Raw genomic sequence first — 25,460 nt, 5'->3', positions numbered from 1 at the left:
GAGACCAGCCTGGGTAACATGAAAAAACTCCATCTCTACTAAAAATACAAAATTTAGCTGGGCATGGTGGCACGTGCCTGTAATCCCAGCTATTTGGGAGGCCAGGCAGGAGAATTGCTGGAAACCCAGGAGGCAAAGGTTGTAGTGAGCCGAGATCACATCACTGCACTCCAGAATGGGCAACAGAGCGAGACTCCATCTCAAAAAAAAAGGACTTTTTTAGAATTATTTCTGAGTGATGAAAATTGGGGTAAATTTTTATTTTCTTTACTTATACTTTCCTGTATTGCTTGTTTTGTTTTTTTAAGGATCATACCTGGGATTACAGTGGTGAGCCACTGCACCTGGCCTTGCACTTTTTTATTTTACAAGTGTAAGTTTATGTGGTTCAGCCACACTGGCTTTCTGTCCATCCTCTGAGCACCAGGCTGAGTTTGTCCCTCATATTTGCCTGCCAAACTCCTCCACACCCTTCAGATCCATGCTTAAACTTACTCCTCAGAAAGGCCTGCTCTCATTTTCCCCATCTAAGTCTCCTTGAAATAATCTCTCATCATATCCTTCACTTTTCTTGCAGAGCACTTAACGAAATGTATAACTACAAGTCGATTGGAATGGTTATTTGTGAGTATTGACTTGGCTTCCCAAGCCAAACGAGCTTCTTCCTGGGACCACCTAAGTTGGGAAATGTGAAAGGGAAGAGAGGAGACTGGTGTAGTGTGGGAGAAGGGTGGAACACTTTACTCCTGGTTGGGGGAGGGGAAGCAGCTGAGAAGGGATTTGAAAGATTAAGAATGATGTATGGGGATTTTAATTCTGTTTCTGTGAATAAATTAAAACTTTTCCTCCTGGAAAAAAAAAGTCCTTAGTGAAGACTACATTGCTCATTAGCGTCATCTTGCCGTAGTGGTGGTGTTTTTTGCTTGGTATGTGTGTTTTTATGTATGAAGATGAATTCTTAACACCCTAGGAAGTGCTAAATTGTGTATCCAGATTGTGCAGGGTTAAAAACAGACTGCTTGGCCGGGCGCGGTGGCTCATACCTGTAATCCCAGTACTTTGGGAGGCCAAGGCGGGTGGATCACGAGGTCAAGAGATCGAGACCATCCTGGCCAACATGGTGATACCCCGTCTCTACTAAAAATACAACCGGGTGTGGTGGCGCATGCCTGTAATCCCAGCTACTCAGGAGGCTGAGGCAGGAGAATCACTTGAACCCGGCAGGCGGAGGCTGTAGTGAGCCAAAATTGTGCCACTGCATTCCAGCCTGGCGATGGAACAAGACTCTGACTCAGAAAAAAAACACAAAAAACAAACAAAAAAACAGACTGCTTGGCCAGGCATGGTGGTTCACATTTGTAATCCCAGCACTTTGAGAGGCCAAGGGGGTGGGGGTGGATCACCTGAGGTCAGGAGTTTGAGACCAGCCTGGCCAACATATACAGAAATTCCATCTCTATTAAAAATATACAAAAATTACCAGCGGGGCACGGTGGCTCACGCCTGTACTCCCAGTACTTTGGGAGGCCGACGTAGGTGGATCATTTGAGGTCAGGAGTTCGAGACCAGCCTGGCCAACATGGTATTACGCCATCTCTACTAAACATACAAAAATTAGCCAGGCGTGTTGGTGGGCACCTGTAATCCCAGCTGCTTGGGAGGCTGAGGCAGGAAAATCACTTGAACCCGGGAGGTGGAGGTTGCAGTGAGCAGAGATCGCACCACTGCACACTCCAGCCTGGGTGACAGAGCAAGATTCTGTCTCTCTCAAAAAAAAAAAAAAAAAAAAAGAGACCACACACAAGGAAGCAAAAGTGGGAGGGTGAGGAGCCAGAAAATCTCCCTCAATTGAAGTAATAACCCCTAGAAATGCTCTGAGGTCACATGGGAGCTCCAGTAGGGTCCTTTTGAAAACTGGTGGGATTCCTCAGTTATGGACCAAGAATAAAGTATGTGTGTGTATTGCCTATTAATTTATAAAAGTTTTAAAGGATTGATAGCATTGCCAAGGATGTGAGAAAAGGTTAGGGTGTGCAAGGTTAATGAGAAGTAAAAATTGATGCAATTTCTCCAAAAGATAAATTGAGTAATAGGGAACAATATGAAATATATATGCCCTTGGTCAAATAATCCTCATTTCTAAGAACATAATTTAAGGAGTTAACTGAATGACAATTGAGCAAATGTTTACAACTATATGTGCAAAAGTGTTCACTTCAGTATTGTTTATACTAATAGAAATTGGTTGGTTATCTGAATTGGTTAGTTATATAAACTATATTACATACAGCCTACAGAACTCTATGCAGCCTTAAAAATAATAAAGTAGCCAGGTGTGGTGGCACAAGCCTGCAGTCCCAGCTACTTGAGCCTCAGGCAGGAGGATACCTTGAGCCCAAGAGTTCAAGGTTATATTGCACCATGATGACACCTGTAATAGTCGCTGTTCTCCAGCCTGGGCAACATAGTGAGACTCTATCTCTTAAAGAGAAAAATGATGATGTAGACCTATATTTATTAACATGTAGCAATGCCCCCTGCAATATTATTGCATGAAAAAAACAGGTTATGAAACAGCATGTATGGAATAATCACACTTATGGAAAATTATATATTTATGACTGGACATGGTGGCTCACACCTGTAATCCCAGCACTTTGGGAGGCTGAGGGGGTAGATCACCTGAGGTCAGGAATTCGAGACTAGCCTGGGCAACATGGTGAAACCCTGTCTCTACTAAAAATACGAAAATTAGCTGGGCATGGTGGCCCACGCCTGTAGTCCCAGCTACTTGGGAGACTGAGGGAGGAGAATCGCTTGAACCCAGGAGGTGGAGGTTGCAGTGGGCCAAGATTGTGCCATTGCACTCCAGCCTGGGCGACAAGAGAAAAACTCTGTCTCAAAAAAAAATTATATATTTATATCCATACATATAGAAGTCTAAAAAGTCTATCAGTATGGAGAGAAAGCTGGCAAGATATAATGAAATGTTTACAATGAGTTTAACCAATTATGAAATTCTGGGTAAGTTTCGTGGTCTTTTTGGCATTCTGTATTTCTTGAATTATTAGAATAAGAGAGTATAATTGTTGCAAAAACAATAAGATTATTTTAAAATAGTATTCAATAAGCCAAAAGGGAATAGAGAAATTTAAAGTTCATCTCATTCAAATCAACTCTTTGTATGCTTTTCCTTGAGTATGCAATTTGACTACTGTGCTGTAGTTTTCTTGCTGCATTCCTAAAGCAGTGATCTATACCAACAGATATGGTGATTAAAAATGTTCATATGTCATCTTTATAGAAAGATGCTGAAAGTATATAAAAGATCTTGTGGCATACTGTAAAGTAGGTGTCTTTGTAATAATCTCTCATATCCTTTATTTTTCTTTCCTAGTACTTAACCAAATTTATAACTATAGGTCCATTGGAGTGGTTGGTTATTTGTATCAACTCTGTTTTTCCTAGTGGTATGCTTCAAAAATGGCAACAAATTCTTCCCATCCCCATATGTATGCCCCTACATAATGACTTTGCAGGGGCTCCCATAGAGAAGTGAAGTCTAGTTCATGGCCTGACCATGTGACTTGCTTTGGCCAATAGGACATTAGCAATGACGACATGGACAGAGGCTTGAGAAGAGCTTGCACATTGGGGCTTGCTCTGCTACTGCACTTGGAATTCTGAGACCATCCTATAAATGAGTGTAAACTAGCCTGCTGGAGGATAAGAGGCCATCTAGAAGAGAACCTGGGTACCTCACTCAACAGCCTGTCAATGTCAGACCTCTGGGTGAAGCATTTTAGGTAATCTAGCTTGCAGTCAATCTACCAGCTGACCACAGTCACACAAGGGAGCCCATAGATCAGCCATGCTGCCCTAGACCAAACTACAGGACTGTGGGCTGAACAAGGGGTCCTGTTTAAGACAATAAGCCTCAGGGTGGATTGTTATATAGCAAAAGCTAACTAATACAGATCCCCCTACCTTTTTTGTGAGACAGGGTCTTGCTCTGGTGCCACTGAAACCTCAACCTTCTGGGTTCAAACGGTCCTCCTACTTTAGCCTCCCAAGTAGCTGGGACCACAGGGGCACACCACCACGCCCAGCTAATTTTTGTATTTTTAGTAGAGATGAGGTTTCACCATGTTGCCCAGGCTGGTCTCAAATCCCTGAGCTCAAGTGATCCACCCGCCTTGGCCTCCCAAAGTGCTGAGATTACAGGTGTCAGCCACTGCACCCAGTCCCTTATTTTTTTTTAGAGAGAGAGAGTCCCACTGTGTTGCCCACGCTGGAGTGTAGTGGCTTGATCACAGCTCACTGTAATCTTTAACTCACAGGTTCAAGTGAACCTCCCACCTCAGTCTCCCTAGTGTCTGGGACTACAGGCATGGGCCTCCACACATAGCTAATTTTGAAAACTGCTTTGTAAAGATGGGGTCTTGCTATGTTGCCCAGGCTGGTCTTGAACTCCTGGGCTCAAGTAATCTGCTAGCCTCGGCCTCCCAAAGTGCTGGGATTACAGGGATGAGCCACTGCATTCTGCCTTTTTTTTAAATGGAAAGGTTATCTGAAGCTGGGCACAGTGGCTCACGCCTGTAATCCCAGCACTTTGAGAGGTCAAGGCAGGGTGATCACTTGAGGCTGCGAGTTCAACACAAGCCTGGCCAACATGGCAGGGTGTGGTGGTGCATGCCTGTAATCCCAGCTACTCAGGAGGATGAGGCATGGGAATTGCTTGAATCCGACAGGCAGAGGCTGCAGTGAGCTGAGATTGCACCGCTGTACTCTGGCCTGAGTGACAGAGCAAGACTCTGTCTCAAAAAAAAAAAAAAAAAAAAAAAAAGCCAGCTGCGGTGGCTCACGCCTGTAATCCCAGCACTTTGGGAGCCCAAGGCGGGCATATCACAACGTCAGGAGTTTGAGACCAGCCTAGCCAATATGGTGTAATCCCGTCTCTACTAAAAATACAAAAATGAACTGGGCATGGTGGCAGGTGCCTGTATTCCCAGCTACTCAGGAGGCTGAGGCAGGAGAATCGCTTAAACTTGGGAAGCAGAGGTTGCAGTGAGCTGAGATCGTGCCACTGCACTCCAGCCTAGGCAACACAGGTGACTCTGTCTCAAAAAAGGAAAAAAAAAAAGTAATACACAGGCAAAGAAGACCTCCATTATTGGGCCATTGGAGTATGAAAGATCCATATTTGCAGAAATTGTCTAAATTTCACAGGGCTAGATAGTTCTTGGTAATGTTCTTTTCTCAGAGTTTAGTCTCTCCAGTGTCTAACGCAGGATTAACCCCCTCTTTTCAGGATTCATCCTGAATGAAAAGGGAAACTCTAAAGTCTGACTGAGGCAGGAGAATCCTTCAAGGCCAGGAGTTCAAGGCTGTTATTTCCATATTCCCTTTTGGCCTATTGAATACTATTTTTAAATAACCTTATTGCTTTTATAACAATGATACTTTCTTTTTTTTTTTTTTTTTTTTTTTTGAGACGGAGTCTCGCTGTGTCACCCAGGCTGGAGTGCAGTGGCGCGATCTCGGCTCACTGCAAGCTCCGCCTCCCAGGTTTACGCCATTCTCCTGGCTCAGCCTCCGAGTAGCTGGGACTACAGGCGCCCGCCACCACGCCCAGCTAGTTTTTTGTATTTTTTAGTAGAGAGGGGGTTTCACCATGTTAGCCAGGATGGTCTCGATCTCCTGACCTCGTGATCCACCCGCCTCGGCCTCCCAAAGTGCTGGGATTACAGGCTTGAGCCACCGCGCCCGGCTGATACTTTCTTATTGTAATGATTCAAAAGCTAGGCACAGTGGCTCACACACTTTGGGAGGCTGAGGTGGGTGGATCACCCGAGGTCAAGAGTTCGAGACCAGCATAGCCAACATGGTGAAACACCATCTCTACTAAAAATACAAAAATTAGCTGGGAGTGATGGCAGGCGCCTGTAATCCCAGCTACTTGGGAGGCTGAGGCAGGAGAATCCCTTGAACCTGGGAGGCGGAGGTTGCAGTGAGCCGACATCGCACCACTGGACTCCAGCCTGGGCAACAAGAATGAAACTCCATTTCAAAAAAAATTTGAAAAAAATTCAAGAAATACAGAATGCAAAAAGGGACACAAAAAGTATCAAAAACTTCAAAATTTTGTAAACTGTACCAAATCTGGATACGAAGAGTTATTTTTGCCCACAGTGCACTTCCCTGAAAGACATCACAATAGCTAAGGCTCCTCTCAGATAGAGTAGAGAGCAGTAGATATCTCCTATTGAGTGACATTTCTGTTTTACCCTAAGATGGTACCTACCTTGAGACCTTAAGATACTACTAATTTCCAGAAGCCTAGCCCTAGAACTTGCTTTCACCCAGACTCTATTTAGCGAGTGATCTGAGTAAGAATTCATCTGTCCAGTTTCCAAAATAGAAGAAAACTCATCCAACCTGAGACACATCAGATTACAGAACTGAAAACTGAAGAAAGCTATAAAAGTCGAGGTAAACAGGACCTCCAAGAGCTCTGAAGAAATAACATTACTTGTGAAGGGAGAGTGGCCCCACAGTTAAGCCCTGACTTAGTATGTCCGGGGCTACAGTGACTGCTGAGTCGGTTTGGTCTACTATAACAAAATACCATAGACTAGGTAATTTATAAACAATGGATATTGATTGCTCACAGCTCTGGAGGCTGGGAAGTCCAAGATCGAGGCACCAGCAGATTGGGTGTCTGGTGAGGGCCCATTCCTCAGAGATGGTGCTGTCTATGTGTCCTCACATAGTGGAGGGGGCAAAAAAGTTACCTCGGGCCTCTTGTATTTATTTTTATTTTATTTTAAGACAGAGTCTTGCTCTGTCACGCAGGCTAGAGTACAGTGGCACGATCTTGGCTTACTGCAACCTCTGCCTCCGGGATTCAAGCAATTCTCGTGTCTCAGCCTCCCAAGTAGTTTCGATTACAGGCATGCACCACCACACCAGCTAGGTTTTGTATTTTTTGTAGAGACACGGTTTCGACATGTTGGCCAGGCTGGTCTTGAACTCCTGGCCTCAAGTGATCAGCCTGCCTCGGCCTCCCAAAATGCTGGGATTACAGGTATGAGTCACAGTGCCCAGCCCTTCATGCCTCTTTTATAAGTGCACTAATCCCATAGGATATAATCACCTCCCAAAGGCCCCACCTCTTAATACCATTGCATTGAGGATTAGGTATCAACATATGAATTTTGGGAGGGACACAAACATCAGACCATAGTAGTGACTAAGGTCCTTAATAGAATCCCAATCTCTGGAGTCACTGAAGAATAAATTCTGATTAATTCCCTCACTTCAGAAAACAATTTGGCATTCCCTGTGAAGATGAATCTGTACACACCCCACAACCCAGCACCCCACTTCTAGGTTTATACCTTCAAGAAATGTGTACCTGCACACCAGAAGACAGGTTCAACAATGTCCATAGCAGCACTGTTTGAAATAGCAAAACAATGGAAACCCAAATGTCTATTAACAGAAGAACTAATTTTTAAATTGTGGAATATTCACCAAAGGAGTATTTTATAACACTGAAAATGCAGAAAATAGAGTAACATACAATAATGTAGATGAGTTTAAGGCCGGGCGTGGTGGCTCAAGCCTGTAATCCCAGCACTTTGGGAGGCCGAGGCAGGTGGATCACGAGGTCAGGAGATCAAGACCATCCTGGCTAACATGGTGAAACCCCGTCTCTACTAAAAAATACAAAAAACTAGCCGGGCGAGGTGGCGGGCACCTGTAGTCCCAGCTACTCGGAGGCTGAGGCGGGAGAATGGCGTGAACCCGGGAGGCGGAGCTTGCAGTGAGCCGAATTGCGCCACCGCACTCCAGCCTGGGCGACACAGCGAGACTCCGTCTCAAAAAAAAAAAAAAAAAAAAAAAAAAAAAAAAATAATAATAATAATAATAATAATGTAGATGAGTTTAGAAGCTTAGTGTTGAGTTAGAAAAGCAAATGTTATAGCTCTATATACAATGCAATATATTTTATAAAGGTCAAAATAAACGAATCTACATCTAAGATTGTTTAGGGAGACATACATGTGAAAAACAAAACAAAAAACGGAGGCTGAGTGTGGTGGCTCATACTTGTAATTCCAGCAATTTGGGAGGCCAAGGCAGGCAGATCACTAGATCTCATGTGTTTGAGACCAGCCTGGGCAAGAATGGAGAAACCCTGTCTCTCCCAAAACACAAAATTATGCAGGCGTGGTGGTGCACACCTGTAATCCCAGCTAAGGTGGGAGGATGGCTTGAGCCTGGGGATATAGGAGGTTGCAGTGAGCTGAGAGATAGCACCACTGCATCCAGCCTTCACAGTAGAGCCAGATCTTGTCTCAAAAAAACAACAAAAAAAAATTAGGCCGAAACCTGACCATTGCTCCTAAAACCTGGAGAATCAGGTCAGGTCCGGATCACTCAGGTCAGGGATGGAACAACCAACAAAGATAAATAAAATCGACCATGGTGAGAATAGAACAGGGTCAGTTCCGGATCATCAATCCGACAAAAAATCTTTTGCTTATACGCTGCTGCTGCCGCTGCTGCTGCCGCCAGAGGCAACGCGCTGCCGCCGCGCGAATTTCAATCGAACATCAGATCATCGAGAGATCATCAAACCGGACGTCAGTCAGTCGGGATCAGGACTCGCTTCAGATTGGATCGATCAAATCACAACAAAATCGCCCGACCTGCCATCACCATCACCCTACATCATCAATCAGTTGCCAAATCCTCTAACCTCTACCGTCAGCATGTTTTTCACACGGATGCCTTTCCATGTATTCCACTGCCCCCATTCCAGTGCAGTCCCTTTATTAACCTCCTCTTTGACTTCAGTAATATCTTCGGCATTGGTCTCCCTGCCTCATCTCTCCGCTGTCACCTGTTGGCCCACCTCAACCATGCTTACTTTATAATCATGCTAATCCACTCCGCTTAAGCTGCTATCTCTGCCAGAAATCCTTCAGGGATTCTCCACTTAGTTTAGAATTTTTCAACCTTATCAACTTTGTAGCTCACACTATTGCACATTTCAGCCAGCTGGTCTGCTTGCAAGTCCCAGGATCATTTGCATTTTCCACATGTGGACCTTTCGTCAGGCTCCTCCCTCTATCTAGAAAACACCCTTCCTCCATCTCTGCCCACTGAAATGCTACTGATTATCACAGAAGCAAGTCAAGTGCCAACGGTTTAAATTAGTTTTCTTTCTATCTTTTTTTTTTTTTTTTTTGAGATGGAGTTTCATTCTTGTTGCCCAGACTGGAGTGCAATGGCGCAATCTCAGTTCACTGCAACCTCCGCCTCCCAGGCTCAAGCTATTCTCCTGCCTCAGTCTCCCAAGTAACTGGGATTACAGGCATGCATCACCATGCCCGGCTAATTTTTTTTTTTTTTTGAGATGGAGTCTTGCTCTGTTGCCCAGGCTGGAGTGCAGTGGCACACACATTGCAAGCTCTGCCTCCCTGATTCTTGCCATTCTCCTGCCTCAGCCTCCCAAGTAGCTGGGACTACAGGTGCCCGCCACCATGCCTAGCTAAGTTTTTGTATTTCTAGTAGAGATGGGGTTTCACTGTGTTAGCCAGGATGGTCTCAATCTCCTGACCTCGTGATCCGCCCACCTCAGCCTCCCAAAGTGCTGGGATTACAGGTGTGAGCCACCGCGCCCGGCCTAATTTTGTATTTTTAGTAGAGACAGGGTTTAAATGTTGGCCAGGCTGGTTTCAAACTCCCAACCTCAGGTGATCCACCTGCCTCGGCCTCCCAAAGTGCTGGGATTACAGGCGTGAACCACTGTGCCCTGCCCTGAATTAGTTTTCTTCTCTCTTTTCCTATCAACCTCTATATTGCCACTCCTGCATTGTTTACCACATGTTAATCTTATGTCGTCATTTATATGTCATTATCTGTGTACTTAAATGTTCTTCCTACCAACATTTATTAAGCACCTACGATATACCAAAGAAGTATGCACTAGGCACTTCACATGTGTTATTTAATTTAATTTAATTCCTACAACAGCCCTGTGAGATAGGTATTATCATCTCCCATTTCACGGATCAGGAATTCGATGCTAACAGAAGTTAATTAACTTCTCAAAGTAGCATCCTTACTAAATGGCATCACTCATTCAACAAATTTTATTCCAATCCATGTCTGCTAGATTCCTAACCCATGGGCTTTTCAATATAGAGTGGGGAACCCCTTTGAGGGCAATTAGCCCTAGAGCCTCAGGACAAGGCAGAGCGTGTTAAAGGCAGCTTTCTGCTCCTCTTTCGTTCGATTTGCTTCACTGCGCCATGGGAAACACTCCTTTGGCTCGCAGTCAGCACTAAGCCTCGGCTAAAGAAATGATTTGTGAAAACAAATATCATACAGGATGTTTAGTTCCATGTGTGACCCTGATTATTATAAAACTGTGAGAGGAATGCCAAGCCCCAGCACATGTCCAGCAGTCTAGAACTTCCAGTTCTCTGCCGCCTCAGTTTAGGCCTCAAGCTAAACCTCTCTGTTTCCTGATTACATCCAGAGAGATGCCTCAGCTTTCATGAACAAGGCTGGAACGATATTGTTGTCATTAGGGTCAGCCTTGGCCTGATAAGAGTCCCTGCCATCAACACCCAACATCAGCTCACAAGAAATTCGTATGAAGATCAAGAACAGAGAAGAGTGGCCGGGTGCAGTGACTCACGCCTGTAGTCCCAGCACTTTGGGAGGCCGAGGTGGGCGGATCACCTGAGGTCAGGAGTTCAAGACCAGCCTGGCCAACATGGTGAACCCCATCTCTACTAACAACACAAAAATTAGTTGGGTGTATTGGCACACACCTGTAATCCCAGCTACTTGGGAGGCTGAGGCAGGAGAATTGCTTGAGCCTGGGAGGTGGAAGTTGCAGTGAGCCGAGATCATGCCACTGCACTCCAGCCTGGCCTGGCTGGCAGAGTGAGACTCTGTCTCAAAAAATAAAAATAAAAAAAAGGAACAGAGAAATGCTGGTCTACCTTGAATTGGCTTTTCACCGTGTGGGGTTGGAAGCCCCCAAACTTGTTTGATCAGTTCATATTGCCAAATGAATTCTATAATAATGGACTTATTCTCTCCCTGATTGTTTTGGAGTTGAGGGTGTTCAATGGCCACTGTTTGCTTAAGGAGAATGTAAACAGGACTTGCTGACGCCTGTGGTCAATGGGCATGCCTCCTAAGCCATTTCCAATCTGGCATGAGTGTGGATATAATGGGAAAGAAGCTGAACAGGGAAGGAGGGCAGGTAACTCTATTTTGTGTTTCCAATGTATTTTCTATTTCAATACTCAAAGCAATCCTTTCTGAGGTAGGTGTTATTTTGATACCCATTCTACAAATCCAAAAACCATGTGGTAAGTAACAAGACTAAAACCCTGGTAGGTTGAGCTCCATAGCTTTCCACTACCCTAAGCTTACTCTTTGCGGTAAGACCTTTTGCTTAGGCAAATATTGGTTATTCAAACAAGACCAAAGGCAAAATTCGTACACAAGTTCAAGTTCTCAAGTATCAATATTCTTCTCTTCCTCCAAATCAAGATAATAGAAGTGCTTAATTTCTGAAATGTCTCATATTTTCCATTGTTGACAAAGATCTCAACAAGAATTGGTAGTTAAACTGTATGATTCTTACCTTCCACTCAGGAGACTCCCTTGTTTGATTCTTAGGCAAGTGGGCTTTCTTCGTCTCATTATTTTGGTTGGTTAGACCACAGGCCATCAAGGCCGGTGAGCCAGAGTCACTGATAAGATCATCCTGTTCTCTGCCATCTCTAAAAAAGGTCATTATGTGGCTGGGTGGAAATGTAGATGGCCCAGGGCAGGTTGTCATTGAGGCTAATAAAGGTTATCAAAAGTCCCACTCACTGGGGTCACTTATATCATATTCATGAATCTTCAAAATCAAGTATCTTTATTCACACAAAAATCCTTCCCCCCACACCTGACTTCTTTATGACCTGCTATACTGTAGACTCAGAACATCTTTATAAGAATATATCTCCATAAGGGATGGAGTTATTGTTGGCAATCAGTTCACACTAACAATTTATAAAAAATATTCTGGACTGGGTGCAGTGACTCATTCTTATAATCCCAGCACTTTGCGAGGCTGAGGTGGGAGGATCGCTTGAGCCCAGGAGTTAAGAGACTGGCCGGGGCAGTATATTGAAACCTCATTTCTATTTTAAAACATATATATTTTAAAGTTATATATATATATATACACACTAACCTCTCAAAACCTTAGTCCTTCACATTCCACAGAAATAACAGAACTTTCATTTTGCCTTCCCCAACGTAGTTCTTGTAAATATCTTGTTGCCTCTGCCATATGGTTTCTAAAAAAGTTGCTCAGAGCACAACCAAATATCGTTATTTCAATAATAGAGAAACGACTGTTTTGTTGCTCCTAGTGCCCTTTTGCGTTCTTCCAAGATGACTTTTCAAAAGATATTTTTGGTTATAAGACATTGACTACCTATTGTCTGAATTCTGCTTCCAACATTTTGGAAATACCTTGAAAAAGACTTTGACATATGTTAGCAGAAGTCAGAGAGGAGACCAGAGGTTGGCAGAACACAAGATATTGAAGAACTCAAAATCTGCAGAAAGGTGAGTCGTGTGCTGTCAGGTACACTAAACATAGTACGCTGCGGGGAGGCCAAGCTATAAGGAGAAGCCACATTTAACAGTCTTCACTAACCGATGTTTAACAAACAAGGAACTAGAGAGCTGGGATCCTATCATCCCTCTCGCACATCTCCCACCTTCACACTCCGTTTTGTGTAGCCATGATAAAATCACTTCGCTCCGGTACTTTTTTCTGGCCTTCCTAACTCCTTTCCTCTCCCACTACTCTCCTTTCCTCTTCCTATTTTGCTTCTCTGTGCATAATCTTTTGTTGTCAACCACTTTTAAGATGAATTCATCCCAGCTGGAAAACAACTCGTCTTCCTCCCTCATTCTGAGTTCAGGTACCCAGGTAGCTCCCCTTCTTGGGGCTGGGACCTTTCTCGCTGAGCTCAGCATCCCAAGCTGTGAGGTTGATCTATCCCTGAGTCCTCCAATGTGCTGGCCTCCTCATGACGCCAGACTGGCTCCTCTTCCCTCCCCCCATGCCTCATCCCCAAAGAAATCTAAACTCTGTGGCGTCTGAAACTCTCTGCGCCTGTGTCCCCAAGGTCTCCGCCTGGATCCAAGACTTTTGTGACCAAAGCGGGGTCGGGTAGGGGGGCGGCAGTACCTCTTTGCAAGCGTGAAGCTCCGGTCCGGTTCCCTGGGTCACCTGGAAGGCGGTCCCAGCCCAGAGCAGCAGCCGCAACAGCCGGGGTGTGCGCCTCTCAGTTGTTCCCCTGCCTCTGGCGGAGAGACGGTGGCCAGGCTCAGCCATAGTGTTGTCCTGAGTGAGCGGCAGTAGCGGCTCAGGTGCTGCGGCTGCTGCTTCTGCTGGCAGAAGGCGGAAAAAAAGGGGAGGGAGGTACACAGGGAGGGGATGCAAGAGGCCAGGCTCGCTCCAGTCACCTCCCTGCGGCTACGCCAACACCGCCCATCCTTCCTCCTCCCTCAGTCCTCTCCTCCTACCCACGTCGCCTTGACAACCGCCTCCTCTCTGGCTCTGCGCGGGTGGGGCAGGGACCACGCGCGCCTCTGCCGCTCACCTGCGGGTCGCCATGGCAGCCGCCGCAGCTGGTGCGCGCGGCGTGGGCGCGGGAGAGCGCGCGCCCGGGGTGCGCAACCGGCCCAACGGGCATGCCCCGGGCTCGTGTGAAGAACGCGGTGGAAGCATCCTCCAGGCCAGCGCCAACAAATTTCCGTTTTCTACAGCCCTTTCGGGCTAGGGGTTATTTTATGAGCATCTCTGATTTTGTACACGTGGCATGTGAACCGAGAGAAAGAAGATGGAGAGATCACCCTCCAGAAGTCGTCGCCTAGAAGAGGCCCCAGTACGTGTTCCCTCCTACGAAGGCCACTCCTGGAGATCTTACATCCCGCCAAATCCATCCGTGCTTTTACAACCGGCTAGATGAGAAGCCCTGACACTGCAGTTGATCAGAGTTTAAGCAAGGAGTTTGCCTTAGCCGCAATTTTCCAAGTACCGCACGTGCCGCCCCCACCCCGACCCCCGCCCCCAGACAGGGTCTCACTCTCTCACCCAGACTGGAGTGCAGTGGCGCGATCTCGGCTCACTGCAACCTCCGCCTCCGGGGTTCAAGAGATTCTCCTGGCTTAGCCTCCTGAGTAGTCGGGACTCCAGGCGCGTGCCACCAAGCCCAGCTAATCTTTTTCCTATTTTTTATAGAGACGGGGTTTCGCCATGTTGCCCAGACTGGTCTCGAACTCTTGGGCTTAAGCGATCCACCCGCCTCCGCTTCGCGAAGTGCTGAGATTAGAGGCGTGAACCACCGCGCCCGGCCCTCTTTGGTCTCTTGACATCCTCATTCTCTCATGGCTTTGAAAGCCTTTTGTTAGGTGCGAGCCAGAAGGAAATTTCTGGGTCATCTTTAAGGACTTCTTTCTTCAACTGAAGTCTTTTGCAGAAGTCGTGATGGTGAGCGGCCCGCGCTTTTCCGCCGAGGCTCAGGAGTGCAATTCCAAGGCTCGGGGCCCACTCAGCGGCGCTTTCCCTCTGCATTCCCCGGAGCATCCTCCCCAGCGGCCTCCCGCGGTCAGCCGCCAGGTGGCGCCCTCCTCGCAGGGAATTCCTCTGTCTTAAATGGCTGGGCAGTTGCCTGGCAACCGAAACCAGCGTTCCAAACAATTGGGACCCGGGATCACATGCGAGTGAGGCTGTGCTGCGGCTGAGCGGACCTCCCATCCCTCTTAGAAGAGTTAGGCATTTAGCCATGCCTCCCACCCGGGACCCTTTCCAGCAGCCTACATTAGATAACGATGATTCCTACTTAGGAGAACTGCGGGCTTCCAAGGTACTGTGGTTTCTTGCGCAGATTCCTAGTAGGGTCACCGGTAGTCTTCTTTCTGTCAGTGTGATGGGCAGAGATGGTAACATAAAGCACTCTGGTGAAGACACTCAGTCGGGTACCAGAGAAGTCTGTTTTCTGCCTGCCTCCCTATCTCCATATTCAGGTTGGCTAACGTTTCAGAGGAGTTTCTGAGCAGGGGAAAGTAGAGCTCTAGCCTAGAAGAACAAGGGGCTCTGGCAACTCAAATCAATTGTGAGTATAAGTTATGGCAGGGCCCAGGTTCCTTCAAGCTACCCATTTCCCTGTTGGGAAGACTGTTCTCTGAAGAGAAATGAGATATGGATTGGGAGAGAATCCTCTGAAAGTCACCAGAGGTCATGCTTTATACATCTGTGTTCACACTCTGTCTTCTGGTTAACACCACAATGTGTTTGTTATGTGTGTGTTTAGCATGATGGTGGTCACTGATTTAGGAACTTAGATGATCTTTTTTCTGGTAGGAGTGATTGGGATATTTGAAGTGGTGCACAATAAGATGAATTAAGTGGTAATTGTTGTCTAATAACAATATTAAGAGCCCCTTTTTATTTATTCAATACTTATTTACTATAAGCCAGACACTCTGCTAGACACCAAGGATATATAAATAAATTAGATGTAGCTTCTGCTGTTAAGGAACTCTAGTAGTGAAGATAGACCGACAATAGCAAAAATGCTTGCACAACAGCACATGTTGTGACAGAGTTGTGTGTAGGGTGCCGTGAGAACCAGGAACTTAAAGGAAAGCTTCACAAAGCAGATGCATTTTGATGTCCAAATATGAGTTAGGTAGGCCAGGTGAGGGAGTGGGTAGAATATGAGTTAGGAAGAAGGAAACAGGAACCAGATATGCAAGGCAAAGGGAGCAGCAGGTGCAAATACATGGAAAGGAGATAGAGAATGGCTTGTCTGGGGAACTGCAAATAATCCAGAAGGGCTGGAGTGCAGGCATGAAATGGAGGCACTCAGAGATCAGAGCTGGGAGATGCCCTTGGTGGGCTGGGTATGCTGTGTACACCATGCTAGCTAGCTAGCTATGGTTTCATCCTAGAGATGTGAGGAATCATGGTGGGATTTTTTTTTTTTTTTTTTTTTTTTTTTTTTTTTTTTTGAGACAGGGTCTCCTTGCTCTGTCACCCCAGCTGGACTACACTGGTACAATCTTGGCTTACTGCAGCCTCGAACTCCTGGGCTCAAGCAATTCTCTCAACTCAGCCTCCCAAGTAGCTGGGACCACAGGTGGTGCCACCACACCTGGCAAATTCTTATTTTATTTTTTTGTAGAACCAGGATCTTCCTTTGTTGCGCAGGCTGGTCTCAAACTCCTAGCCTCAAGTGATCCTTCTGCTTTGGCCTCCCAAAGTGCTGAGATTACAGGCATGAGCCGTAGGTCCCAGCCCCATAGCAGGATTTTAAGTACCAAGTGACACAATCAGATGGGTGTTTTAGGAAGCACAAGTGGCAGCAGACTGGATAGGATGAGAGTGAGACAAGAGGGATCAGTTAGGAGGCAAGTGAGGCGATCTCCAGGAGGAAGAGTAATGGATCTACAGCAGTACCACAGGGGATGGAGATCAGGTGCAGATGTGAGAAAGGTGCACAGGGCAGGACTGACAGGACCTGGGGACTGACTGGATACGGGCCCAAGAGAGGAGGTGAGTCTAGGATAACTGCTAGGTTCCTAAGGGTTTAATTCTGAGGGTTCACTGAAATGGGGCATCCTGGGGAAGCAGGTTTGGGGAGAAAGATGTTGAGAAACATCAACTATGTAGATGTTTTTGTAGTGACTGTGGGACATTTAAGTGAAGATCAATAGTAGGCAACAGGGTTGAGAGTTCTGGATTGAAGATGTATGATGGAGCTGTGTATCCATATGAGCTACGGTATCCATATAGTAGTTGAAGCCATGGAAGGGAATCAGCTCATCCAGTGGATGTGAGCATAAGAAAAGTAAAAATGAGACCCTTGGAGAATAGCACTGTCTAAGGGACAGAGAGAAAGTGGAGCTGAGACAGTAGCTGAGAGATAAGGGCCAGAAATAAGAGGAAAACCCAGAGGAGCTGGGCCCACAGAGCATGCTGTGGGCATTTGAGGGAATCAGCATTATGATGTCAGAAACAGCTGAGTTCAAATAAGATCAGGCCTGGAAAGGATCCACCTGAACTGGCCACAGAGTTCACTGATAACTAGCAAGAGCAGTTTTAGGGGGTGCTTGAGGCAGAGGCCAGACTACAGTGAGCTAAAGAGGGTATGGGAATGGTGAGTGAGGAAGTAGAGATAGTAAATATTGACTCCTGAAAAGGTCTGGTTGTGTAGGGAAAGTGATAGGCTGGTAGCTAGACCATGACAAAGAAATGAAGAGAGGCTTGGGTCAGAAAAGAGCATATGCAGAATGGTACAGGTCTCAGAAGCACGGGGAAGTGTAGGTCCGGGGAGTAAAAGGGACTTTCCTTTCCCTGAGATGGAAAGAAAGTGGATGTAGCCGGGCGCGGTGGCTCAAGCCTGTAATCCCAGCACTTTGGGAGGCCGAGACGGGCGGATCACGAGGTCAGGAGATCGAGACCATCCTGGCTAACACGGTGAAACCCCGTCTCTACTAAAAAATACAAAAAAAAAAAAAGAAAGTGGATGTAAAGATGACATTCGTGCTTGACAGTCTGGACTTTCTCAGTGAAAGACAATCTCATCCTTCTGCTGACAGAGATGACGAGGTTTAAGTGGTCTTCAAGGAGAGTGGGAGGAGTGCTGCTCAGGGCCCCATCAAAGGATAACTGAGCCTATGCTGGCATCAAATACCTGTAGCTTTCTTTCTTTCATACTTCATTATTCTTGGTGATAGCACAGTGGCTGATACACACTGTTCAATTAAGGTATGACTGTAATTCCAGGCGTTTGGGAGGCTGAGGCAAGTGGATCACCTGAGGTCAGGAGTTCAAGACCAGCCTGGCCAACATGGTGAAACTCCATCTCTAATAAAAATACAAAAATTAGCCAGATACACTGGCACACACCTGTAATCCTAGCTACTTGGGAAGCTAAGGCTGGAGAATCGCTTGAACCCAGGAAGTGGAGGTTGTAGTGAGCCGAGATCACGCCACTGTACTCCAGCCTGGGCAACAGAGCGACACTCCGTCTCAAAGAAAAAAAAAAGGTATGGCTCACATAGCACTTTGCCATACTGGGGAGAAGGAGGATTACAATGTTGGATAGGTCTAATGAGAGTTCTTTTTTTTTTTTTTTTGAGATAGAATCCTACTCTTATTGCCCAGGCTGGAGTGCAATGGCACGATCTCGGCTCACTGCAACCTCCACCTCCTGGGTTCAAGCGACTCTCCCTCCTCAGCCTCCCAAGTAGCTGAGACTACAGGCATCCACCACTACCCCCAGCTAATTTCTGTATATTAGTAGAGATGGGGTTTCATCATGTTGGTCAGGCTGGTCTCAAACTCCTGACCTTAGGTGATCTGCCCACCTCAGCCTCCCAAAGTGCTGGGATTACAGGGGTGAGACACCACACCCAGCCAGAGTTCTAATAGGTTGTTAGTTGCACTGACTGGAATTCAGTCAAATGATATATTGGATTCAACCGTTTTTTAATACCATGTGTTAGGTCAGTGTGCTAGGAGCTGGGGATACAGTGGCGAATATGGCATTTTATATATAATGAAGAAATCTGTTACATGCTTTTTACGTTCATGCCTGTGGAGCTTTATTGAGAACTAATGTCCAGTGGACTTTTTCTGCCATTCCTGCAATCAGTGACCCTTCCCTGCTTACTGGAATCTTTGTCTTACCTGCTTAGACATTGCACTCTCCTGATTCCGTCTCTGATTGCTTCTCTGGGGTCCTCCTCACTCCCAGTTATAATACTGTACAATCCTCACAAACCAGTTCTTCCCTTTTGGCTTGACTCCATTTTGCAGGCTTCAGCTACTACTTCATGTGGACAACCAATCCTTCTGAGCTCTCCTCCAACAAGTTACACTTCCAGTTTTCTACCTGTTATTTGCATTAGAATGTCTCACCTTTTCTTCAAACTCAGTACATCTAAACCTGAGCTCATCATTTTTCCTATCTGCTCCCAACTCTTTACTCCCCTCATCCCACTCTATACCTTCTCCTATATTTCTGGCCTGTTTCTGTCAGTTCTCACTAAGAAAACTTAGGAGGATCAAGAGTCTGGGGAGTCTTGCCCCATACCATTCTTCTCTTTGCAGATGTCTGAGATTCAAATAAAACCAGATGGGGCCGGGCGTGATGGCTCATGCCTATAATCTCAGCACTTTGGGAGGCTGAGACAGGTGTATCACTTCAGGTCAGGAGTTCAAGACCAGCCTAGCCAACATGGCAAAACCCTGTCTCTGCTAAAAATACAAAAATTAGCTGGACATAGTAGCACATGCCTGTAATCCCAGCTACTTGAGGGGCTGAGACAGAAGAGTCACTTGAACCCAACAGGCAGAGGTTGCAGTGAGCTGAGATCATGCCACTGCACTCCAGCTTCTGTGACAGAGTAAGATTCTGTCTCAAAAAATAAAACTAAAAACACAAATAAAACTGGATGGAATAAGGCGATGCTACTGAAGCTAACCACATCAGCAAGGCTTCCTGTATAACCAGGTTGTCCTGGATATGGTTTCTCTTTTGCAGAAATTGCCATACAAGAACCCAACTCACCTTGCTCAGCAGCAGGAACCCTGGAGTCGGCTCAACTCAACCCCCACAATTACTTCCATGAGGCGGGATGCCTACTATTTTGATCTCGAGGTATCTAGCATTGAAATATTATTCCTCTTTGCAGCCATTTAGGGTTTTGGTTTTTTTTTTTGTTTTTTTTTTTTCCTGTCACCCAGGGTGGAATGCTGTGGCCTGATCATGGTTTACTGTAGACTGAACCTCCCAGGCTCAGGCAATCCTCCTGCCTCTGCCTCCTGAAACTATAGGCATGTGCCATGACATGCAGCTAATTTTTTTTTGAAGAGATGAGGTCTCAATATGTTGCTCAAGCTGGTCTCAAACTCCTGGCCTCAAGTGATCCTCCCATTTCAACCTCCCAAAATGCTGGGATTATAGGCACGAGCCACTGCACCCAGCCCTTAATATTCTTTTTGAAAGTTAGTCTGTCCCTAAATGCTTCAGTACTTTTCCTTTTGTCTCTAACCCAAGATCCTACCAAATCCAAAGCCAAAAACCAATTTATCTGGCCTCTGGGAAGCCAGAAGACTTAAGTTTTGCTCCGGGCAGTTATCTAGAGCAAATGATTTTACAGACCTTCTCATTCTCTGTTGAAAATGAGGACTGAATATAAACATGAATGAGGTAAAGTTCATTAAGCCCATATCAGGAACAATATTCCTAACTCTCCAGTGAGAGCTCACCACTCCCTAGACCTAACCCCAAGATAATTCCATATCAACCAGAGTTATCATGTACAACAAATTAGTGTGTAAGGAGTTGTGGATTCCAGGCCCAAGAGAGCCTTCACTATACTTTTGGGGAAGAGTAGAGCACAATAGAACCTGACTAGAGCAGGGATACAGGTGGCCGAGCTAACCTTGGGGGGACTGACTTCTGTAGATACCAAAGGATGACCTGGACTTCCGCTTAGCAGCCTTGTACAACCACCACACTGGGACATTCAAGAACAAAAATGAGATACTGTTAAACCAGAAGACCACACAAGATGTCTGTAGGTAAGTGGTAGAGGCAGAGCCTCTCCAGCCTAAACATGCTGCCATCCAGTCATATAAGGTAAAATGTCACCAGGAAAACGATAATCACTAGGTACTCATTTGTATACGAATTTCTGTATTTTTACATCTGTGTCTATAATATAGTTTCTGTATTTTCACTGTCTAAGATGAACAGAAATCACCCAAGATTGTGCTCATCTGTATAAACAAAATCTTTAGTTAATCTCACAGAGGTAAAAAAGGTCTTTGGCTGCTTTATTCTTGAGATCACATGCAACTACCTTGCCCTCCTCACGTTTCTATGATTGATTTCTCCACTGTTCTTCCCTACGCATTCCTCTAGAACCAAGATCCAATTCCCTGGAGAATTTTTAACCCCTCCCACTCCACCCATCACTTTCCTGGCTAACATCAGACACTGGATCAACCCTAAAAAGGAGTCCATCCACAGCATCCAGGGATCCATAGGTAAGGGTTAGGAGACTGGGTAAGCAGATGAAGCAGTGGGGGTCTTTCTAAATGGACCCATGAATCAGGGATTTCAGGTGACTGGATAGTAGGGAAGATGAGGGATTTCTGTGGGTCTTGGAAAGCAGCGATTAAGTTGGCAAGTACCAGATTAATACCAGGGGATGTGCTGACTACAGAGCTAGGAAATTAATTCAATTTTTCAGAGCCTCTTTGCTCAGCCTTAGGTCTAGGGGACAAACATTTACAGCAAGGGCAAAACCCTGGGGGTGGAAGACCTATAACTACCTCCCATCAGTCCTCCATATGCCAGTTTTCCCAGCTGTTATGAGAAGCTTCTCCACAGTACCCACAAATGTACTGATGACTAAAGTTTCCTAGAAAAGGCCAAGGATCTGAAATTCAGTCCACTTCCTCTTCTCTTTTCTCCAGTGTCCCCTCACACTGCAGCCACCAATGGAGGCTACTCCCGAAAGAAAGATGGTGGCTTCTTCTCCACCTAGTGTTGACAGATCCCTGAACCAATCACAGTGAAACATACTGCACCCCACTTCCATTAAATAGATTTGTGCAAGATGAAGTCTGAAGTGTCTGTTATCCATAGATTACAAATTGCCACTTGACCTTTTTTTTCTTTTTTTTTTTTTTGAGACGGAGTCTCGTTCTGTCGCCCAGGCTGGAGTGCAATGGTGCCATCTTGGGTCACTGCAACCTCTGCTTCCCGAGTTCAAGCAATTCTCCTGCCTCAGTCTCCTGAGTAGCTGGGATTACAGGCACACGCCACCATGCCCAGCCAACTTTTGTATTATTAGTAGAGACAGGGTTTCACCATGTTGGCCAGGCTGGTCTCGAACTCCTGACTTGTGATCCACCTGCCTCAGCCTCCCAAAGTGCTGGGATTACAGGCATGAGCCACCGCACCCGGCCTCCACTTGACTACTCTTAAAACACAGGAAGGCCGGGCACGGTGGCTCAAGCCTGTAATCCCAGCACTTTGGGAGGCCGAGACGGGCGGATCACGAGGTCAGGAGATCGAGACCATGCTGGCTAACACGGTGAAACCCCGTCTCTACTAAAAAATACAAAAAATTAGCCGGGCGAGGTGGCGGGCGCCTGTGGTCCCAGCTACTTGGGAGGCTGAGGCGGGAGAATGGCGTGAACCCAGGAGGCGGAGCTTGCAGTGAGCTGAGATCCGGCCACTGCACTCCAGCCTGGGCGACAGAGCGAGACTCCGTCTCAAAAAAAAAAAAAAAAAACACAGGAAGGAAATTACCCAACTTATAGAAACTAGTCCTTTGGGGTATATTTGCAACTTGGAAAATCATATCTTGCTGATTTAGGACAGAACAGCAGTCTTTGGTAGGATACAGATATTCACATTTTGTAAACTGAAGTCACTCCAACCATACAGAGCCGTCCATTCAACACTGCCAGCAAACCTTTATGTGCCAGGATCTGAGCTAAGTGTTGAGGAAACAAAAAAAGATATGAACTACTTTGTATTTTCAGAAGCTCCAAATAGCATCAGTATTTATGCTAAGATCACGCTTAAGAGATTTAGCCGTCCTGAGTCTGGGCATTTGCTGGGCTTTACTTTTCCTTGGTTCCATCTCCCTGGTCCTGATTCACCATTGTTAATCTCTAACTCTGCTATTTGTCCTTGCCTGGGAGTCAACTCCCTTTCCTTTGTGTCAATTTGTGCTGTGATATATACCCCTGATTCTTATAAATATGGTTCAAAAACCTGGTGCTTGGGTTTGCAGTACCTAAAAACTGATGTATTCAGTGATTTCCAAAATTACAAGTCACTCACAGGGACCTGCTGTGTCATAAAAAGGATTGGACAAGAATGGCAAACCTTTCAGAATATTGTATAATAGGTGTTGATGGTTCACACTTGTAATCCCAACACTTTTAGCTGAGGCAGGAGGAACACTGGAGCCCGGGAGATCGAGCCTGCAGTAAGCCATGATGGAGCCACTGTGCTCCAGCCTGGGCAAGAGTGAGACCTTGTCTCAAAACAAGTAAATAAATAAGTAGTTTTCTAAGCTAAAAAAGAGAGAAAGGTTTGGGAAAGGCAAGTGTAAGATCAAAGAGATTCCCAAGAGTATGGTACCCAGGTCTAGGTGGCAGGGGATATACTGCCCAACTCCACCGAGAGGGCCATCACCATCGGTTTGTCAAACAGATCTGCCTGGTCATGCTGGAAACGCTCTCCCAGTCTCCCCAAGGGAGAGTCATGACCATTCCATACCAGCCCATGCCAGCCAACTCCCCAGTCATCTGCGTGGGTGGCCAAGATTGGTGCAGCAACGCTACAGGCTACCCCCACGACACCCATGACCTGGAGGGACCACCTCTAGATGCCTACTCGGTTCAAGGACAACACACCATTTCTCTGCTTGATCTGGTCAAGCTGAACCAGGTGGCAAGACAACAAGCTCACTTTGCCATGATGCACAGTGGGACCGGATTCACCCAAATTGACTCCAGCTCTCCAGAGGTGAAAGGCTATTGGGCAAGTGTGGCTACATCTACTCAAACTATGGCCAGGCGCGGTGGCTAACTCCTGTAATCCCAGCACTTTAGGAGGCCGAGACAGGCGGATCACTTGAGGTCAGGAATTCAAGAACAGCCTGGCCAACATGGTGAAACCCCATCTCTACCAAAAATACAAAAATTAGCCGGGTGTAGTGGAGGGCGCCTGTAATCCCAGCTATTTGGGAGGCTGAGGCAGAATTGCTTGAACCTGGGAGGCGGAGGTTGCAGTGAGCTGAGATCACACCATTGCACTCCAACCTGGGTGACAAAGCAGGACTCCATCTAAAAAAAAAAAAAAAATCTACTCAAACCACGCACAAATTTACCATTCCAAATAACTTAATTGGCTGTGTAATCCGCCCCCAAGGCGCCAACATTAATGAGATCCGCCAGATGTCTGGAGCCTGGATCAAAACTAACAACCCAGTGGAAGGGTCCTCTGATAGGCAGGGTACCATCACTGGCTCTGCTGCTAGTATTAGTTTGGGCCAGTATTTAATCGATGCCAGGCTTTCCTCTGAGAAGGGTATGGGGCACAGCTAGAATAGTGTAGGTTCCCTCAGTAACCCCTTTGTGCTGTCTTCCCATGATCCGACTGTGTAATTTCTGGTGATTCCAGGTTTTAAATAATTTGTAAGTGTTCAGTTTCTACACAACTTCATTATCTGCTAAGAATTTTAAAATCACATTCTCTATTCAGCTGTTAATGCTGGGATCCATATTTAATTTTATAAGCTTTTCCCTGTTTTTAGTTTTGTTTTGGGCTTTTTGGGTCATGAATTTTATTTGTCGATAAAAAATGTAAGAGTAGAATATTAATAAGTTTCACTTTAGTTCTGTAATATCAAGAATTTAAGAACTGGCTGGGCGCGGTGGCTCATGCCTGTAACCCCAGCACTTTGGGAGGCTGAGACGGGGGGATCACAAGGTCAGGAGTTTGCAACCAGCCAGTTCGATACCAGCCTGGCCAACATGGTGAAACCTTGTCTCTACTAAAAATACAAAAACTAGCTGGGTATGGTGGTGCATGCCTGTAATCCCAGCTACTCGGGAGGCTGAGGCAGGAGAATCGCTTGAACCCCGGAGGCCGCAGGTTGCAGTAAGCCGAGATGGAGCCACTGCACTCCAGCCTGGGTGACAGAGTGAGACTGCAGCTAAGAAAAAAAAAAAAAAAATTAAGAATTAAAACAAGCTGGGCACAGTGGTTCACACCTGCAATCCCAACACTTTGGGAGGCTGAGGGAGGTGGAACTCCTGAGGTCAGGAGTTCGATATCAGTCCGGACATGGTGAAACTCCATCTCTACTAAAAATATAAAAAAATTAGCCGGGTGTGGTGATGGGCGCCTGTAACTCCAGCTACTTGGGAGGCTGAGGCAGGAGACTCCCTTTAACTCCAGACGGGGAGGTTGCAGTGAGCTGAGATAGGGCCACTGCACTCCAGACTGGGCAACAGGAGCAAAACTCCATCTAAATAAAAAAAAGTAAAATAAAAAAAGAAAGGAAAAATAATGGAAAAGAATATCGTGCAATAAATTCCCCCCTCCTCCCCGCCTTTTTTTTTTTTTTTTTTTTGAGACGGAGTCTGGTTCTGTCGCCCAGGCTGGAGTGCAGTGGCGCGATCTCGGCTCACTGCAAGCTCCGCCTCCCGGGTTCACGCCATTCTCCTGACTCAGCCAGCCTCCAGAGTAGCTGGGACTACAGGCGCTCGGCCAGCCACCGGCTACTTACGCAGTGAGAGACGGTTTCCA

At 46.2% G+C, this 25,460-nt stretch overlaps 2 protein-coding genes and 1 pseudogene across 5 annotated transcripts in view; 2 read left to right on the top strand and 1 right to left on the bottom strand.

Moving 5' to 3' along the window:
- Positions 1-13,657, bottom strand: part of KIAA1324 (KIAA1324 ortholog) — an 84,164-nt gene extending 70,507 nt beyond the window's left edge. The window contains exon 1 of the mRNA XM_031665805.1: positions 13,292-13,657. Coding sequence (XP_031521665.1) covers positions 13,292-13,438 — 147 coding nt within the window. The 5' untranslated portion in view covers positions 13,439-13,657. The remainder of the gene's footprint in view (positions 1-13,291) is intronic.
- Positions 13,658-13,761: 104 nt separating this feature from the next.
- Positions 13,762-21,749, top strand: C1H1orf194 (chromosome 1 C1orf194 homolog). Of its 4 annotated transcripts, none has more exons than XM_003892315.4 (5): positions 13,762-13,991; positions 19,659-19,775; positions 20,586-20,701; positions 21,045-21,169; positions 21,602-21,749. In XM_003892315.4, exons 1-5 carry the CDS (start codon positions 13,947-13,949, stop codon positions 21,670-21,672), a joined length of 474 nt encoding a protein of 157 aa, XP_003892364.1. In that variant the 5' UTR covers positions 13,762-13,946; the 3' UTR covers positions 21,673-21,749. The 4 variants fall into 4 exon arrangements, with proteins under 4 accessions (XP_003892364.1, XP_031507421.1, XP_031507417.1 ...); XM_031651557.1 differs by lacking the exon at positions 13,762-13,991 and adding an exon at positions 14,784-14,972; XM_017945526.3 differs by lacking the exon at positions 13,762-13,991 and adding an exon at positions 16,387-17,267.
- Positions 21,750-22,900: 1,151 nt separating this feature from the next.
- On the top strand, positions 22,901-23,815 carry LOC101004728 (annotated as a pseudogene).
- The last annotated feature ends 1,645 nt before the right edge of the window (positions 23,816-25,460 follow it).

Source organism: Papio anubis, chromosome 1, assembly GCF_008728515.1.
Source record: "Papio anubis isolate 15944 chromosome 1, Panubis1.0, whole genome shotgun sequence".
NCBI classification, from domain to species: domain Eukaryota; kingdom Metazoa; phylum Chordata; class Mammalia; order Primates; family Cercopithecidae; genus Papio; species Papio anubis.
The sequence above is the reverse complement of the archived record's forward strand: the minus strand, read 5'-3'. Positions and strand labels throughout refer to the sequence as shown.

Excerpts from the sequence above, each read along its gene's own strand:
- C1H1orf194 (XM_031651557.1), top strand. The coding sequence starts at position 14,892 with ATGCCTCCCACCCGGGACCCTTTCCAGCAGCCTACATTAGATAACGAT. Across the intron at positions 19,776-20,585 it reads CCTACTATTTTGATCTCGAG|ATACCAAAGGATGACCTGGA; the intron begins GTATCTAGCATT and ends TGACTTCTGTAG. Across the intron at positions 21,170-21,601 it reads CAGCATCCAGGGATCCATAG|TGTCCCCTCACACTGCAGCC; the intron begins GTAAGGGTTAGG and ends TCTTTTCTCCAG.